The sequence below is a fragment of the Ornithorhynchus anatinus genome, chromosome 17 (assembly GCF_004115215.2).
Source record: "Ornithorhynchus anatinus isolate Pmale09 chromosome 17, mOrnAna1.pri.v4, whole genome shotgun sequence".
NCBI classification, from domain to species: domain Eukaryota; kingdom Metazoa; phylum Chordata; class Mammalia; order Monotremata; family Ornithorhynchidae; genus Ornithorhynchus; species Ornithorhynchus anatinus.
In genome coordinates, this window is record NC_041744.1 from 24,328,640 (window position 1) to 24,347,924 (window position 19,285).

The 19,285-nt window shown below is 42.5% G+C and overlaps 1 protein-coding gene across 8 annotated transcripts in view; it reads left to right on the forward strand.

The window, feature by feature from the left end:
• ROBO2 (roundabout guidance receptor 2) overlaps positions 1 to 19,285 on the forward strand; it is a 1,482,214-nt gene that overhangs the window by 1,410,676 nt on the left and 52,253 nt on the right. For 4 of the 8 annotated variants that reach the window (XM_029081978.2, XM_039914497.1, XM_039914495.1 and 1 more), the window contains 3 exons: positions 2,572 to 2,743; positions 9,022 to 9,204; positions 12,871 to 12,930. In XM_029081978.2, the coding sequence (XP_028937811.1) occupies positions 2,572 to 2,743; positions 9,022 to 9,204; positions 12,871 to 12,930 (415 nt within the window). The remainder of the gene's footprint in view (positions 1 to 2,571; positions 2,744 to 9,021; positions 9,205 to 12,870; positions 12,931 to 19,285) is intronic. The other 4 variants (XM_039914494.1, XM_039914498.1, XM_039914496.1 and 1 more) reach the window with 1 other exon arrangement.

The window sequence follows — 19,285 nt, forward strand, 5'->3', positions numbered from 1 at the left end:
AGATGGAGGAACAGGGCATCAACAGGTCAGTAAAGAACCAAACCTCAATTCCTAATCCTCAGACTCTCCTTGCTACATTTTCCTAAAATGTTGTTCTGCTCACATCTCTCCCTTGTTTGGAACTCTGCACTGTGTGCCTATGTCTTCTATAACAAAACTCCCCCCAAAACATTTCCTTCTTTCTTAACTGTCCCCTTCATGCAGTGTGCTCTCTAGTTTACTCTATATGCTCCTCTTCAGGGAACCTAAACCTTCTCATTCTTACTCAGTCTTACCTCTCTTGTCCTTTGTTCTTTGTTCAAATTCAATGAATCATATTTATTGAACACTTACTGTGTACAGACCACTGTACTAAGCACTTGGGAGAATACAGTAGAGCAGTAGACAGACACATTCCCTGTTCACCACGAGCTTACAGTCTAGAGAGGAAGACATACATTAACATAAATTTGGATTCTCCCCATGAGCTCCCCACCTTCAAATCTGCCAGATTATAGATCTTTCCATCTTCAAATCTCTTCTGAAATCTGACATCTCCCAGAAGGCTTCCTCCAATAAATTTTCTCCCCCCTCAAATAATAGCCTCTCAGCTATCAGCTCAAGATTAACATAGTCACAGAACTCCTAAAATCTATGCATATATCATTTATATATTCTACGATTTAAGCACTTATATATTCAATTATCCATTCTTCCCTTCCATTTGATGATAGGCTGTCTGTTAAACTGTAAGCTCGTTGTGGGCAGGGAATGTGTCTGATAACCCTGTTGTACTCTCCCAAGTGCTCAGTACAGTACTCCACCTATTGGTTACATTTGTACATATGCACATATTGATTATTGATGGATTGTAAGCTTCATGAGGCCAGGGATGGTGTCTTCACTTCTGCTGTGCTCACTAATCAATCAGTAGTATTAAATGAGTGCTTACTGTGTGCAAAGCACTGTACTAAGAGCTTGGGTTAATATAATCTTGTCAGTAGACATGATCCTTCCCTCAGGGAACTGAAAGTCTAATAGGGGAGACATATATTGAAATAAATTACAGAAAGGAGAAAGTGTAGAGACTATAAAGATATTTGCATACGTGCTGTGGAGCCCGAAATGGGATGAATATCAAACTGCTTAAGGGCTACAGACCCACGTATATAGGCACTCTCCTAAATGGCTAGTCCAGAATGTAACCCACAGTAGCTGCTGAATAAATGCTATTGACTAACTGAGAAATTGTGATAGACAGTCTCCACCAATTATCGAGTGAGATCAAGGTTGTTTAGAACATAATGCCAGGATGCTAGCATAATCACCTTGTGTTTCAGTCCTCATTGATAATTGTAGAAGTAGATATACCATTAATTTCATCCCCCCACCCAAACATTTATTGCTTTCCAGATATGTTCCTTAACAATCATATTTTCATTGGACTTATCACCTCCATTGTCACTGTGTTGATGTTGGTATTTATTAAGCACTTACTGTATATAAGCTCTGTACATAGTTCTAAAATAATTGGTGGACACAGACCCAGTCCCATATGGTGCCATCTGAGAGGGATGGAGAACATGCATTTTATGCCTATTTTACAGATAAGGAAACTGCCCTGCCCCCTCCCCAGCAATTTGGTGTTTGAGCAGGATTAAATGCTTCCAAGAGAGGATAAGTAAGAAGGAGTATGGAGGTGATGTTTCTCTCTGTGGGATCCAAAATCAGTTTGAATCCTCTACAGAGATTATGTATTCTAATTTAATCTGATTTGAAAACAGGCATTTATTTTTTAAATTCATGCAAAATAAAGCATAGAACTGAAACTCTGGGAGTAGTAATGCTGCTATTAGTTTATATATTTTTTTTAAGTCAAAGTATTCCCTATTTGAAAGCCACAAAAACAAAAAAAATTACATTACCCTTTATATGTGTACTAGTTATATTCATACATATGCATGTACATTCACTTGTCAATATTACGATTTATTAATTCCAATGTTTTTATTGACCAAGGCTTCATCTCAATCAATAGTTATGACTTGGGTAAATTCATCATGATAACTTCACCTGCATAAATTAATAGCTGATTATATATGATAAGTGCATTGATTTATTTATGATTATCTTGGCCATCTTGGATACTAGAGATATAAGATGCACTTCCTACCCTTACAGTGTATGTCTATATTATTGTCAGGGTAAGATATTTGTGATATTTTTAAAATAATCTAAAAAAAAAGAAAAAAAGACCACTTTTAAAGATACCAGTCTCAGAGGTAGTCGAAACTCAAAAGCAATTGGAGTATATTTGCAGCCTGACATTTGATATTTAGAGCAATGGACAGAGCTGACAGTGTGGATCAGAGAAAAAATGACTTTCATCTAATATAGGCTGATTATATAAGGGAGAAGAAAACTGAAACGTTAACAGTATTTGGGAAGAACTTCAGAAGATGCCACTTTATTATTGCAGCACTCCGGACAGTATGAGACCATTGGAAAATTCAAGGCTTTCATAATGCCGATGGTTATTATATCACAGTTAGAATCATGCCATCTTACTCTTTTTTCCTTCTTTCTCTCCAGATTTGGTGCCTGGGAAATGAGACTCGATTTCACATCAACAAAACAGTGGATGCAGCCATTCGTTCTGTCGTAATAGGTGGACTATTCCCAGGTGTTCAGTATCGGGTAGAGGTAGCAGCAAGCACCAGTGCAGGTGTTGGAGTAAAAAGTGAGCCTCAGCCTATAATAATTGGTGAGTCATGTCACTGTTTGTTTGTCCTATAATCATTATAGCTTCATAAAGCTTTGAGAACTAATTGATCTTAAGCATGAATCACTATTGAGGTTGAATTAGGTACCAAGAGGTATATTTGAGCCAAGTCAATTGCTTCCCTAGTAAGTTTTAATACCTATTTGGAGAAGGTAACTTTAAGCCCATGTCAGCCTGCAGAGAGCAACAACAAAAGCTCAGCCAAGGACAATATTTACATGGTGCAGAGGGGAATGGTGATGTCTTGGTTCTCTCTGCCACTCCCCTACCCATGATCCGAGTTGGCTGTCGTGTTCTAAAACAAAACACAACCTCATATAACCTCACTTCTAGGAGGAAGAGAGCCCAATGGAGCAATCATTGTTGATGCAACAGATGGTGAGGCTTTTATCTGTGGATATAGATGTGGCTGAATGGGTAGTCCTTTGCAGTGCCCAGTGCTCTTCAATTACACCTCTTGGTCTCATGATCTTTCTGAAAGCTATTCTCAAAGACAGTGATATCATTCTTGATTGCTTTTCACCAAGCTGGTCTGTCATTTACTGCTGTTTTCCAGGGACACCCAGCCATGCTGTATTGTTTGTTCGAAGTTGAGCTTCACAGTCTCCTCAGACAATGTCCTCAGTCTTCCATTCCTCACTTCATTTTGCATGTAGCAACTGCTTGGGAAATTCCCTATGTACCCCCACCCCCCATCCCGGGTGAACCTTTGTTGTGTTGGATATTTCAATCCTGATGGACAGACTCATTTACATTCCTTTTTGGTAATTTGATGATGCACACAGAGGATAGTTGGTATTGATAGCACTTCACTGAGCTCAGGTCGTCCCGTCAGGCAGAAGGTTGGACATAGCTACAATTCTGCACTTTTATATGTAATTTTCCTTTAAAGCTTGACTTTTTTTACATTTTTATTATTATTATTATGTTGGTATTTGTTAAACCATGTGCCAGACACTGTACTGTGTGCTGGGGTATATACAAGCAAATAGGGTTGGACACAGTCCCTGTCCCACATGGGGCTCACAGTCTCAGTCCCCATTTTACAGGTGAGGTAATTGAGGCTTAGAAAAGTGAAGTAACTTTCCCAAGGTCACACAGCAGACAAGTGGCAGAGCAGGGATTAGAACCTATCATCTTCCGACTCCCAGGCCCGTGCTCTATCCTCTATGCCATGCTGCATTTCTATATGGGGCGGGGGGAAGGATTGTGTGGATGTCTAATCATTCAATCATATTTATTGAGTGCTAACTGTGTGCTGAGCACTGTACTAAGCGCTTAGACACCACCTTGCTTGTGGACTGCTAAGGAATGCTATCAGATGTAAGATCTCTAATATTTCTCATAGCTCTAGCTTCAGTGGAGTCATTGTCAGAAGTTTGTATGAAGTGTTTTAATATAATGGTAAGCTCAGACAACATCATTTATTGGGACCTACTATTTAAACTGCAAAGACTCTGCCTACTGCTACTTTCCAGAATCTGAGAAATGCTATTACATAAGCTAGGTTTTCCTTTATGAAGCATATTGATAACATGGGTATTGCTGTGAAGTGAATTTAATATTTTATTATGAGTTTACTAACCCTGTGGACAGATTTCCAGAATTAGTAACTAAAGCTTTCACTTTTTCAGTTAAGATGCTTTGTAATATTACCTTATTTATCCTGCTTGTGTCCCAAGCCAGTGTCTAAAGACTTTTTTTCTGAACATATGAAGTCCTGTTTTTCAAACATCCCCAAGTAGTTGGATTTATTCCTGCTTAAGAGCCAGTGGACTCTAGTCTAAATAGAGAGAAGAGCTAATGGAATGAAATCTTTGTTAGGATTGTTTACCTGGTTCTTACTAGGCTTCCCACCTCAGATGCATTTCATGACCTGAGGGGAACCTAGAACATTCTAAACAGAAATGGGAGGGAAAGGGAATATATTCCAAAGAAGAGACTCAAGATGCATATTGCGTGACAGGGTCTCCAAAAGAGCTACTACTCTGTTCATTTGTATGAAGACTCAGATGATTATTTCCCATATGTAGGATTTCAGGCAGGGCCTAGAGTATGATCTCTTGTAGTGTTTTCATATTATTTAAGGTTTTAAACTGAAGGGAGAATGAATTCCTAATGTATTTTTAAGATCTGGTCCCATTACCTCTCTGTAGAAAGGAATTGTCCCCCAAATATTGTGCCCTTAGGCCCAACTCTGCTATTAACTGATTCCTGCCCAACATACTTATGTGCACATGTACACACACACACACGCACACACACACACACATTCTCTCTCTCCCTCTTCCCCTCTCTCTTCCCCTTCTCCCCCTCTCCCGCTCTCTCCCTCTGAACTATCCTAAAAGAGAATTGATCTAAACCTTCCACTAGCTTATTAAAGCCCAGAAATTAAGAATCTCATATTCATTTGAATTCTTACTTCAGGATTTCCATATTACAAAATGCTTTCAGTGGAAACTACTAAAAAGTTTTCAAATCTAATCAGTCAGTGTCCACATTTTATCTATTGAATTAATGCAAAGAAAATAAAATTACATGCTACAGAGGGATAAGAATGATGTATATTATATATAAATTAATCTTTTAAAAAGAAGATATTTTATGTACTAGACTGAGTTCCAATCTGACTAAATGTACTAAAAGGCCATTAAGCCCATTTATGTGTTACAATTTTATGACTCTTTAAAAAATGTTTTTAATTTCTCTCAAGAAAACAGTTTTCTTTGGGTTATGTCAAAACCCCAAATTTATTGTCCATGATGGGTCTGTCCCCAAAGGGACTGCGGATCTCATATCCACAACCATTTCCTCCAGTCTTGAGTCATATTTTCATGTGTGCCAAGCATGCAAATGACCAAAAAAACACCCATAACGGCATAGCTTTGGCCTTGATAGAGGATACTTCAGAACTGAACAATTTTTCAGTGAAATTGGGTAGTGAAGACAGTCTATCCTGTTCATTTAGATGAAAATTAGAATTGTTCAAATTCCTAATACTTGTAATATTTACAGCAATGAATTCCAAAGTTCTCAGTTCTGAAGAAAATGCAGACTCATAATTCCAAAAGTTTTTCTTGGATATAGATCCTTTACATAATTTTACTGAAGTCTTAGTTCATTCTGTAAAGCATGCTGAGATTAGGTTAGATCACAACGTACTAGAAGAATAATTATGGGCTTCCACTGCATTGCCTAACTTTAAAACGTGCCTCCCAAGAAATCAGGCAAGGCTTGGTTTATAACATCTTCAGTATCTGAGGGGGAGCCTTGGAGGAACAAAATGTTTCAGTATTTAAATGGTTAGTGCTGTAAAACCAAGAAAATAGAGAGTGGTATTTTGACATTTGGAATACAGAAAAAAAACACCATTAAAAGGTAAGCTATTTCCATTGGGAAAAGGCCATTCCCTCTCCAAGTTGTATTTCCTTTTACTCACTGATAGACAGAAGACAGCATTTAATTGTATGTTTAATAATCCCTGATGATCTTGGCTGATAACTCTATTTTCACACATTATTCCATGGATGAAAAGTGATTAGAACAGTCCATTCTGCTTTTTCCTTTTCAATTTACATTCCTCTGATTCTCTGTTCCAGGGTGGAAACCATTCTTAGAATCACCCTCTGTACTTCATTTCCCTTGCTTTTTAATTAGATCCCTTATTGGCTATTTGGCCTATTCTATGTCTGATCATTTTCTAGTTCTCTTTAAATGCTATACTTGAAACAGTCAGCTTCTATATCTTACTTTAGCTCCAGACTCCAAAAATAATTCTGGTATCAGGACAATAAATAAGAGCTTGGTGAAAATAAGGTCCCATTCACGTTATACTGAGCTTACCAGCATTAAAAGAGAAAACCCTTCTTTTAATCTACTTCTTTAAGTAGTTTAAGTATAGTTTGTGCAATTAAATAAAAACTCTGTAAATGTGGTTGGTTTTACGGAAACACAAATCAAATAATTTACTATCTGCTACATTTAAAGACAACAGGATTATCATAGAGCAACATTCAAGTATAATACGAACAATAAGGACATTTGCTGTAATAATGTGTAATAATGGTTAACAATACATCTATTGTTCCTCTAATCATTTGGCCTGTTCATTTGGCCTGTTCATGCTTACAGTCCATAGTTGTTATAATAGGCAGAACAGCTGCAAATTTTCACAGTAATAGGTACAATTGAATCTGATGTGTCTAATTAATTTTTGGTCCAACAAATTAGTTTTGTTCTTCATTACTCTCCAATGGGAGGAAGATGTTACATTTCATTATATTTTTGTCTGCAAGAACAATGGAGCATTACAGGTCACACACAGTCCTTGTCTGTGTTCTAATTAGTTGAACTGACAGTATTGTTACAGAAACACCTGCAACATATGAAAAAATAATACACCTTTGGTGACATATTTATTATTTCTGATTAAATACACATAAAATGCAGTGTTCAGTGTCAGTTTTCCTCAAACCAATATGCAGCTATACTTATTTCTTTCTTGGCCATTGAGCATGGTATCCATTTTCTCATCATCTGTAAAATTAGCAGTTACAGTACTAGACCCATATGATTCTGATTTCTTGTACATGTGTACTTGTGAAGTGTAGACAAGTAAGCAAATATCCAGACTGCTATCACAGTAGGTCAGCTACCTGATTTTATGAACTGCCATTTAGGAAACGAAAACTTCTAGAAAAGTAGCACACTTTTTCCAGTTGTTTGTGATTTGAAAAACACCCAAAACAAGGAACCCTGGGGTTCTAGCCTCTCAAAAAGCCTGAGTTTGGTAATACCTGAACTAGAACTTTCGTGTTCACTTAAGGCCTCTTCTCTCTCCTCTTTACCTAATCTTATCCCAGATTTCTTGGGTTTGGCAGGATGAAGTTGAATCTTTCTCAGAATCTGTAAAGGTGTTTGGATAGGACTACTAAAACTATGAATTCTAAGCTAGCACAGTAATGGGATGACAGAGATCACTGTTGTAATGATTTGGATATGAAAGATTAAGGTCATAAAAGTTTTCCTTCTATGGCAATGCCACAAACCCCTAGAAAATATATCCCACAGACCATTCCCCAAAGATTCCTATATACTGTCTAAGCTTTTTTGCTGTTATTTTTCTCTTTCTGTTTTAATGACATCATTTCAGTGTTAGAATAAATACCAGATCTTTAAGTATAAATCAAGCAGCATGATGTAGTGTTCAGAGCATGGGCCTGGGAATCAGAAGATCATGGGTTTTAATCCCAGCTCCACCACTTGTCTGCTGTATGACCTTGGTCAAGTCACTTCACTTCCTTTGCCTCAGTTACCTCATTTGTAAAATGAGGATCAAAACTGTGAACCCCTTATGGGACAGGGACTGTGTCCAACCCTATTTGCTTGTATTCACCACAGCACCTAAAACAGTGTCTGGCATGTAGCAAGTGCTTTACAAATACCAGTATCATTATTAGTATTATTATTATTTTGAGATGGAGAAATTATGTCTGTGATATCATTTCCCTGTTCACCAAATTGATGTAGGACCTGAATAATGTAGAAGAGGGGGGATGAGTTCTGAAACTTTTGCTACCCTCCGCAGCAAGTCATTAGGTTGTTTTTTTTTTAACGTTAAAGGGAGGGAAAGGAAGAGAAGGAACTTGTGTTTCATCTTAAATATGTATATTAATTCTGAATTAAATTGTGAGTCACTGTTGAAATATCATCTAACACTCCACAGTTTTTGCGAAGATAATTTCACTCAATTATCATTAAAAGAAAGGGAAAAGAAAAAGCTTTCATATCTGTCAGAAGCTGAATGAGTTCAAAATTAGTTAAAAATTGCAATCATGTGGTGTCCCTCGGCCTTGGTCAGTCATCCTCTTGGAGAACACTGAACAAAATGAATGGGTCTGCACAATCACTCTGAGTTCGAGCTTGGTCTTCAGCAATTCCAATTATTTTTCATGGCATTTTATGACTTTACCTAGTTGAATTCAGAGACTGCTTTCCCTGCCTTTTTCACTTGTTTTGATATCTATTTTAAATGAAATATTCACTGTTCTAGCTCAAAATCTGATCTTAAGAAAACCAAAACTGGGAGAAAAAGCCCTTAGCACCCTTTCAAACCATGAGGCGTTGTGTTTCTTTGTGGAGGATAAACTGCTAGGGCCCCAAATATTAAGACGAATAAAGAAGCAAAAAGAAATAGTTTGAAGGTGCATTCTCAGCATCTTAGAATTTAATATTGTTTTTCTCTGTCCTTTCTTCCTCAGGGAATCGTAATGAAGTCGTCATCACAGAGAACAACAACAGCATAACTGAGCAAATAACTGATGTTGTGAAGCAGCCTGCCTTTATTGCTGGCATTGGAGGGGCATGCTGGGTAATTTTGATGGGTTTCAGTATCTGGCTGTATTGGCGCCGAAAGAAGAGAAAGGGGCTCAGCAATTATGCCGGTAAGAGCAACTGTCAGTTGCTTATGATATTCGCTAGTAAAGCATGCAGCTCCTATTGTAATTGGAAAAAGTAGATTTTCCCTTTAAGAATGGTATGAATGAATAATTGATTGTGGAAGATTTTGTTAGAAGTATGCTATGAAATGCAACTGCGACAAAGCTGCAATGCATTGCTCATTATCACATCTCATCATGACCATATGCCAGTTGGCATCCTGGAGTCATCACCCACAAAGCATAGGAAGGATTTAAGGGGGCTTAGCCACAGGTCTAATCTTGTATGGTTGCAGCTTGTCCTGCGAGAGGCAAATCTGAGAAAAAAAGCTCTTAAAATGTTTGCATTTTTAAAAAACACTGAAATCTTTCCTTTAGATGGTTTGAGGAGGCAAGCATAAATTACAATTACTCTGTCATATCCATTCATAAACTATGTAACCTCTTACAATGGATTTTTTAAAGAAAATTTAAGAATAGGCAATTAAGTAATATTGCTGCATTAAAAATATTTTTTTTTCACAGAGAAAAATTCTCAGTGATTTCAAAAGCACTTTAGACTGTCATTTCCTACTTTTAACTCTTGGACTGTCAAATATTTAGCAGTCCATTCACAGAATGATTTATTTCCAATCAAATTTATTTATGTGGAGTAACCTATGCCCTTTGAGATGTTGCACAAAATCATCCATATTTTGATCCATGGCTGGATCTTTAATAGTAGGTAAACTGTATACATTACTTCCCCCCACTTTTAAAAGAAATGCAAAATACGAGTAGCATTTTACTTGATTTATGAAGATTCCATATACTGCCTGCACAATGTAAGTACACTGAGACCTATATTCTGTGTATGATTTAGAAATGAGGAAACCAGTTTTTTTCTAAAGTGGCACAGAGTATTTTGTGGAGAGGATTTGCTATACTTTTAATTGCAGTTAAAACTGCTCCAGTGAATATGTTCTTATTTGAGCAGGTAATAGTGTTTTGCACCTCCAGAACGGTAATCATTGTGTTAGCATTTCCATTATTTTAGAAATATAAAGTACTCTATATACTTAAGAAAGACAATTCTCAAGGATTCATTTATGGATTCATTCTCTCATGCAGCACAGGGAATGTGGCGCATCCATTTTAGTACCAAATTCCACAGAATTCAACTGACTAAATTCACCACTGACTTTTCTACCATCATTAACTACTAACGGGCTGCCAGCTGGTTAACACTAAAACTTGGTTGTTTTCATTTGTATGCAGTAACCCACCCTAATGAACAATTTTCAGAGAAAATTAGCTGCCTGCAATTAGTGCTTGGTGACAGGGACTGTAACTCACAAAATGTTTGCCTTCTTGTTTTTCAGTTCAGTCCTTCACTTTCATTCCTTCAGGTACTGTCCATTAATCCATCTGATATCTCACGCAGCTTTTCATTCATTAACTTAGTAGCATACACAGATTAATATTCATTTCATACACAGATTAATATTCATTTCAACTCAGTTACAATAAACCCGTATCTGGGAAATGCAATGGCTATAGCTTCCAATGGAAAACCACATTAGCTCAATAATCAGGCTACTCATTATCTTTCTACCAATTGTATGTTCATTCATTCACATCTATATCATTTTGTTTTGACATTTGGAAGCGTTTTGGGCCTATCACCAAAACTGTATAAGTAGACATTTTGCACAAAGGGCCAAATTCTACTCTTTCAATGATCCATGCACTTAACTTATAACTGTTTCCTGTGTCTTGCCTGAAGCAAGGATTATCAGATGTGCATCTCTAATCCTTCTTTCATATTACTCTAAATCTGCCTGGAGACAGGTTTCAGGCCAGAACTTCTGCAGTTCCTTCCTAATGATGTCTGCATCACTCCCTTCTCCCTCTGCATATCTTCCTTCTTTCTGACTGTGGCGTGGATATATGTTTTTAACTCTATTTTTCCTGCCTAAAATTCCTTTTATGACACAATTATGCACAAGCGTATCTCAAGGCAATCTTGTATTTGTGATCAGATCCCCATGCAGACAGGGTGACCTCCAAAGAGTTCTGGTGTCAGCAAAGTTGTCAGATTGACCAACTGCTGCAGCAGTATCCATGAGAAACAAACTGGAGGTGTTGTATGCCAGCTATAGTACCTGAAAAATTAAAATAACCAAAATAGACCATGGGCCTGGCAGTCACAAGGTCATGGGTTCTAATCTAGGCTCCTCCACTTGTCTGCTGTGTGACCTTGGGCAAGTAACTTCACTTCTCTGGGCCTCAGTTATCATTAAAATGAGGATTGAGACTGTAAACCCCACATGGTACAAAAGACTGTGTCCAACCCAATTTACTTATAACCACCCCAGCACTTAGTACAGTGCCTGGTACATAGTAAGCGCTTAACAAATAACATAATTACTGTTGTTATTATTTGAATTCTTATTCAACCCAAGGATGGCATCTTGTGCCTTCCCCTTTTCCTCCTCTCTTTTTTTTTATCACCACCTCTGGATTTCCCACTCCTACCTGGAAATTTTGCATTTTCCTAGATCCGTGAGACCCTTTTTTTCTCTTGCTGCTTACCAATCCACCGTCATACAAAAAAATTACTAGAGTAGTGCCCTCTTTTCCTTCCTTATCACCTGTATCCCATATGTACTTAGCAGATCCTCAGCTCTCACCCTAGAACAGCAATCATTCCAGGTTTCTCCATCTACTCAGAAAATGTTCCTGGAAAGCCTGAAGACAAGCTTTGTTCTCCCAGTCCCTGTGCCTTCTAATTTAGAGTTCTGTTTGCCTGCCCTCCCCTTTAAATCAGTGCTTATTTGTGTCCATGTGCACCAATTGTATGGGACGGGAATCTGGTGGTGGCTTCTCCACAATGGCACAGACTCACGCTCATGTTACGTTGCTCCCTTTAGGGGCTTTATTTTGGGTCGTTGTGGTTGAAAGAAATCCACATAGTGCACGTTTTCTTGGTGGTGTTAACATGTTAATTTATTAAGCAGCTAAAGGAATTTGAAGTCTGCAAAACCATGTTTTCTGGCAACTCAGCTGGCAGGGTTTTATAAATGTCAGGCTGTCCTCAGGAAAGTGAGGCAGGATGAGATGATTTCCTTGTCCATGCCTCCTGATTGGCTCATAAGTTTCTGACAGCTATTGCCTGAGGGTTTTGGCTACCAATCTAATCTCCTTTATCTCTCTACCTTCCTGCTGGACTTTGGGGTCAGCCTCCAAGGCAATGCTGGGAGGAACAGCCTGTTAGCTCTCTGCCACTAAAAGACAGTGTTTCCCAGGGCAGACATGTAGGCAGGATTAGCGTACAGGCCTCTGCCTAAATTCTTGCTTCTGACGCTACTACTGCCTTGGAAAGGGGTTTGACGTGAGGTTCCCTCAAAGCATTTTTCAAAAAAATCCCCACTTCCCAACTTTGAGATTTTCCCTTATAAGCAGTAGATGGTTTAAGGAATATGTCGCAGAATGTCAGTGGATTTAATAGTCGGGTCCCAGAGATAGACACCAAAATACTAAAGTAAAATTTCACGTTAATGATCAGATCTGAGAGCAGAATTTGGCCTTCAAATTTTATGGGTTTTTTTCCATAGAAAAAGTCACCTAGAAGATGATTTGTAAACTAATGTCCTGTTTTTTTCATGTTCATCTTCTACTCACATTCCTCAGATACAAACATGCACTGCAGGTTTACACATGGCACAAAGAAGGGGAGCTGGAACAAAACAGGTATCCCCTCTAGTATAATATACAAACTCTTTCCGTTCCTTCCGGGACAATCATGTTGTTGTTCATAACATTTCATAGGCATGAACATGTAATGGGGACTGCCCTGGATTCATATTACAAAGGCTCACTACCTAAATTAGAAGAGCTGGACATGTAGAAAAGACTGAGACCTCATGACTCAGTTTTCCCTGGGCTTACAATTACTACCTCTTCATGAATTGGTCAATTTTGGAGGTGCATAAACTCTGTAGACCACTAGGGAACCCACTTTGTGCTTTGCAGTAGTTGTTGGGTGTACATTGTTGTGATATAGTACGTGGTCCCCCTAGTTCTGAAAGAATTAATGCTCCTCCCTGACTACCTAGCTTACTATCAGGGAACAGTTTTGCACTACTATGAGTATGCTCAGTGTCTGGAAATCAGATGAGACATTTTTAGCACCTTGCACTAATCATAATTATTACCCTATTTATTAAGCATTTACCCTGTGCCAAGCACTAGGGTACATATGAGATAAGATTGGACACAATCACTGTCCTACACTGGGCTTCATAGTTCAAGAGGGAGGAAAAACTAAGGAAAGATTTTTTTTTTTAAAGGAAAACTTCATATCATAAATACAGAGATTTCTGAGTAGAATATTCTCATAAATGAAGGGATAAACTTCTAGAATCTGTATGTGTTGCCTGTGCACTTGGATACAGGCACTTAAATACACTGGTACTTTATGAGGACTCAGACGATCAGCGATGCAAGGAGTGGAAATACATTTTTGACCTGTGAGTTGGTTGAATTTATTGAATGAATATTTTCCAAGGGGATTATGGATTTAAGAAAACCAAGTAAATACAAACAAATTAAAATCATAGGGAAAATTATGAAATGCCCAGCGTTAAATGTCCGGATCTTAAAATTGTTGGTAGAGTATAAAATATTTGACAGAATCATTCCAAGGCAGCCAGAAGACTTGATGGAATTTTTATATGCTGATTATCTCTTCTGAGTTAATGCTTATTAGAAGAGGATTAATCTACATTCATATTTGAGAAACCGCTTATCAGAAAACAGAATGAGGCTTGGCTGGCAACATTAAAGTTTTCATTTGTGGGAGGAAAATGTGGCCTACTAGAGATAGGCACCCAGAAAGCTTTCTAAAGCTTTCTTGCCTCAAAATGTCAATTTCCTCTATATTTGTGTTTTTCCAGTTCTAGCTAGCATGAGATTAGGATTAACCCTGTCAGATAATATTAGTAAATACTGTAGGTATTTCCTGTATAGCATAAACATGCAAAAGCTCTTTAATTTATATGCTTCAGAAAAAAATCCGTGCCGTAACTTATTTTGAAAACCAGCTTAGAGAATGTTGACAGTCCAGCCACAGGAAATAAGGAATATTTTGAGGCCCTCGGGATGGTGTGTGAATTCTTTTAAGAAGTTGGCTTATTTTCATAAAATGGTTGCAATTTTTCACCCTCAAAGGAATTCTTCAAGTGAATTCAAGTTTAATAATGATACTTATATTTGTTAAGCCCATGCCTTGTGCCAAGCACTATACTCAGGGATAAACAATCCCCATCTCACAGGAGGTTCACAGTAAAAAAGGGAGGGAGAACAGTATTTTTAACCCCATTTTTACAGGTGAAGAAACTGAGGCACCGAGAACTTAATCAGCCCAAGTGTCACAGCAGGCAAATGGCGGAGCCTGGACTAGAACCCAGGTCTCCTGACTCCCAGGTCCGTCTTCTATATATATCAAAACATGCTGCTTCTCCATTTGTTCCTAGTTTTTCCTGGCAAGAAATCTAGATTGGAGTTTGGCTGCTAAGATCGAATCTCCCCAATTTTTCCTCTTGCCCCAACTCTCTTTTGGAAGTAGGAGCTGCAACTTGGTATCTCTCCTCACCTTGCCGCCCTGTCCTCTCTTCCCACTCTCGACGATCGGGTCTCCGCTCTCAACTCCACCCTCTCTACTCATCTCGACTCTCTCGCCCCCCTTTCCCTCCGCCGCTCTCGCTCCACTAACCCACAGCCCTGGATCACCTCCTCCGTCCGCCTCCTACGCTCCTATGCTCGAGCTGCTGAGCGCTGCTGGCGAAAGTCCAAGCACCAAGCCGACCTCACACACTTCAAATTTATCCTTTCCTGCCTTAACTCTGCCCTCTCCTCCGCCAGGCAAAGCTTCTTCTCCTCCCTCATCGACACCCATGCCCGTCACCCCCGCCGATTGTTCCGGACCTTTAACTCTCTCCTTAGGCCCCCTGTTCCTCCCCCTCCCCCATCTCTCACCCCCAATGATCTGGCCACCTATTTCCTCACGAAAATCAACACGATCAGGTCTGAGCTCCCCAAAGTCACCCCTCCGCCTCTCCCCTCCCCCCCCAACAACCCCCTCCCCTACTTTCCCATCCTTCCCTGCAGTATCCTCAGAGGAGATCTCCTCCCTCCTCGCAAGTGCCACCCCCTCCACCTGCGCCGCGGACCCCATTCCCTCTCACCTTATTAAAACCATCGCCCCTGCCCTCCTCCCTTCCTTAACTTCTATTTTTAACCACTCAATCTCCAAGGGCTCCTTCCCCTCTGCCTTCAAACATGCCCACGTCTCCCCCATCCTAAAAAAACCCGCTCTTGACCCCACTTCCCCCTCCAGTTATCGTCCTATCTCCCTACTACCCTTCCTTTCCAAAATCCTAGAACGAGTCGTCTACAATCGATGCCTAGAATTCCTTAACTCCCATTCTCTCCTAGACCCCCTCCAATCTGGCTTCCGTCCCCTCCACTCTACCGAGACTGCTCTCTCTAAGGTCACCCATGACCTCCTTCTTGCCAAATCCAATGGCTGCTACTCCATTCTGATCCTCCTTGACCTCTCTGCTGCCTTTGACACTGTCGACCATCCCCTCCTCCTCCATACCTTATCTCACCTTGGCTTCACGGACTCTGTCCTCTCCTGGTTCTCCTCTTACCTCTCTGGCCGATCATTCTCGGTCTCCTACGCTGGAGCCTCCTCCCCCTCCCATCCTTTAACTGTTGGAGTTCCTCAAGGGTCAGTTCTTGGCCCTCTTCTGTTCTCCATTTACACTCACTCCCTCGGTGAACTCATCCGCTCTCACGGCTTTGACTACCATCTCTACGCAGATGACACGCAGATCTACATCTCCGCCCCTGTCCTCTCCCCCTCCCTTCAGGCTCGCATCTCCTCCTGCCTCCGGGACGTCTCCACCTGTATGTTGGCCCGCCACCTAAAACTCAACATGAGCAAGACTGAGCTCCTCATCTTCCCTCCCAAACCCGGTCCTCTCCCAGACTTCTCTATCACCGTGGATGGCACGACCATCCTTCCCGTCCCGCAGGCCCGCAATCTCGGTGTCATCCTTGACTCGTCCCTCTCGTTCACCCCACACATCCTATCCGTTACCAAGACCTGCCGGTTTCACCTCTACAATATCGCCAAGATCCGCCCTTTCCTCTCCACCCAAACGGCTACCTTACTATTACGGGCTCTCGTTATATCCCGGCTAGACTACTGTGTCAGCCTCCTCTCTGACCTCCCTTCCTCCTCTCTCGCCCCGCTCCGGTCTATTCTTCACTCCGCTGCCCGGCTCATCTTTGAATCTGATCAGGTCGCCCCTTAATCGAGTCTACCCCCGACCCTGATCATCACCCCTTTCATTAACACGACTATATTGTATCATACTGTATCATGTTGCTATATTAGCACTACTGTATTGTATCATATTGTATCATGTTGCTATATTACCGATTTCGTTTATTACTGTTTATTGTTGTCAGTGCTGCCACCCACCTCTCTGGCCTCGCCATGTCCCTCCTCCCCCCCCCCCCCGCCCCTTCCTATCCTCCCCTTCCCCTTCCCCTCTCTCGCTCAGCTCTTTCCCGCTCTCTCCTCTGTCTCCTCCCCCCCCCCCCCCGCCCTAGAACCCCACTTTACCACCGCTACCCCTCTTCCCCCTCCCCCTACTCTTCCCCCACCAAACCCCCTCTTCACCCCCTCCCCCCTTCTCTCTTCCCCACCCATGCCCCATCCCAGTCCTCTTGTCCCACCGCCACCCCTCATCCCCCTCTCCTCGTCCAGGGCCCCGCCACCTCCTTCCCATCCAAACCCTCCCCGCCCCCCGCCCTTCCCCCCCTCCTCCCCTTGCACCCACAGCTACTTTCAAGTGTGGCCTCTGGAACCCCCGCTCTATTACAGGCAAACTACCTTTCATCCATGACCTTTTCCTCTCCCGCTCTCTCCTCCTCCTCGCCCTTTCGGAAACGTGGCTCTCTCCCGAAGACACGGTCTCCGCCACCGCTCTCTCCAGCGGAGGCCTCTCCTTCTCCCACTCCCCCAGACTCACCGGTAAGGGAGGAGGCGTCGGCTTCCTCCTCTCGCCCCGATGCCGCTTCCGCACTATCCCTCCTCCCCCCTTCCTCTCCTTCCCCTCCTTCGAAGCCCATATCATTCGCCTCTACCACCCACTCCAGTTACTTGTCGCCGTCATCTACCGCCCTCCCGGTCCCACCTCCGACTTCTTCAACCACCTTGACCCCTTTCTCACCTTCCTTCTCTCCTTCTCTCTGCCCACTCTGATCCTTGGAGACTTCAACATCCATACGGATGTACCCGACGACTCCTCTGCCGCCCGCCTGCTATCCCTCCTCGACTCTGCCGACCTCCTCCTCCACCATACCGCGCCCACTCACCGACTCGGTCACACCCTCGATCTCGTCATCTCCTACCGCTGCACTATCTCCTCCCTCACCAACTCTGAAATCCCTCTCTCTGACCATAACCTTCTCACCTGCCTCATCTCTCACACTCCCTCCCCCTGCAAATCTTCGCTACTGCCCCACAGAGACCTCCGCTCTCTCAATCCCATCCGTCTTTCCAATAGCATCTCGCCTCACCTTGCCGCCCTGTCCTCTCTTCCCACTCTCGACGAGCGGGTCTCCGCTCTCAACTCCACCCTCTCTACTCATCTCGACTCTCTCGCCCCCCTTTCCCTCCGCCGCTCTCGCTCCACTAACCCACAGCCCTGGATCACCTCCTCCGTCCGCCTCCTACGCTCCTATGCTCGAGCTGCTGAGCGATGCTGGCGAAAGTCCAAGCACCAAGCCGACCTCACACACTTCAAATTTATCCTTTCCTGCCTTAACTCTGCCCTCTCCTCCGCCAGGCAAAGCTTCTTCTCCTCCCTCATCGACACCCATGCCCGTCACCCCCACCGATTGTTCCGGACCTTTAACTCTCTCCTTAGGCCCCCTGTTCCTCCCCCTCCCCCATCTCTCACCCCCAATGATCTGGCCACCTATTTCCTCACGAAAATCAACACAATCAGGTCTGAGCTCCCCAAAGTCACCCCTCCGCCTCTCCCCTCCCCCCCCCAACAACCCCCTCCCCTACTTTCCCATCCTTCCCTGCAGTATCCTCAGAGGAGATCTCCTCCCTCCTCGCAAGTGCCACCCCCTCCACCTGCGCCTCGGACCCCACTCTCTCTCACCTTCTTAAAACCATCGCCCCTGCCCTCCTCCCTTCCTTAACTTCTATTTTTAACCACTCAATCTCCAAGGGCTCCTTCCCCTCTGCCTTCAAACATGCCCACGTCTCCCCCATCCTAAAAAAACCCGCTCTTGACCCCACTTCCCCCTCCAGTTATCGTCCTATCTCCCTACTACCCTTCCTTTCCAAAATCCTAGAACGAGTCGTCTACAATCGATGCCTAGAATTCCTTAACTCCCATTCTCTCCTAGACCCCCTCCAATCTGGCTTCCGTCCCCTCCACTCTACCGAGACTGCTCTCTCTAAGGTCACCCATGACCTCCTTCTTGCCAAATCCAATGGCTGCTACTCCATTCTGATCCTCCTTGACCTCTCTGCTGCCTTTGACACTGTCGACCATCCCCTCCTCCTCCATACCTTATCTCACCTTGGCTTCACGGACTCTGTCCTCTCCTGGTTCTCCTCTTACCTCTCTGGCCGATCATTCTCGGTCTCCTACGCTGGAGCCTCCTCCCCCTCCCATCCTTTAACTGTTGGAGTTCCTCAAGGGTCAGTTCTTGGCCCTCTTCTGTTCTCCATTTACACTCACTCCCTCGGTGAACTCATCCGCTCTCACGGCTTTGACTACCATCTCTACGCAGATGACACGCAGATCTACGTCTCCGCCCCTGTCCTCTCCCCCTCCCTTCAGGCTCGCATCTCCTCCTGCCTCCGGGACGTCTCCACCTGTATGTTGGCCCGCCACCTAAAACTCAACATGAGCAAGACTGAGCTCCTCATCTTCCCTCCCAAACCCGGTCCTCTCCCAGACTTCTCTATCACCGTGGATGGCACGACCATACTTCCCGTCCCGCAGGC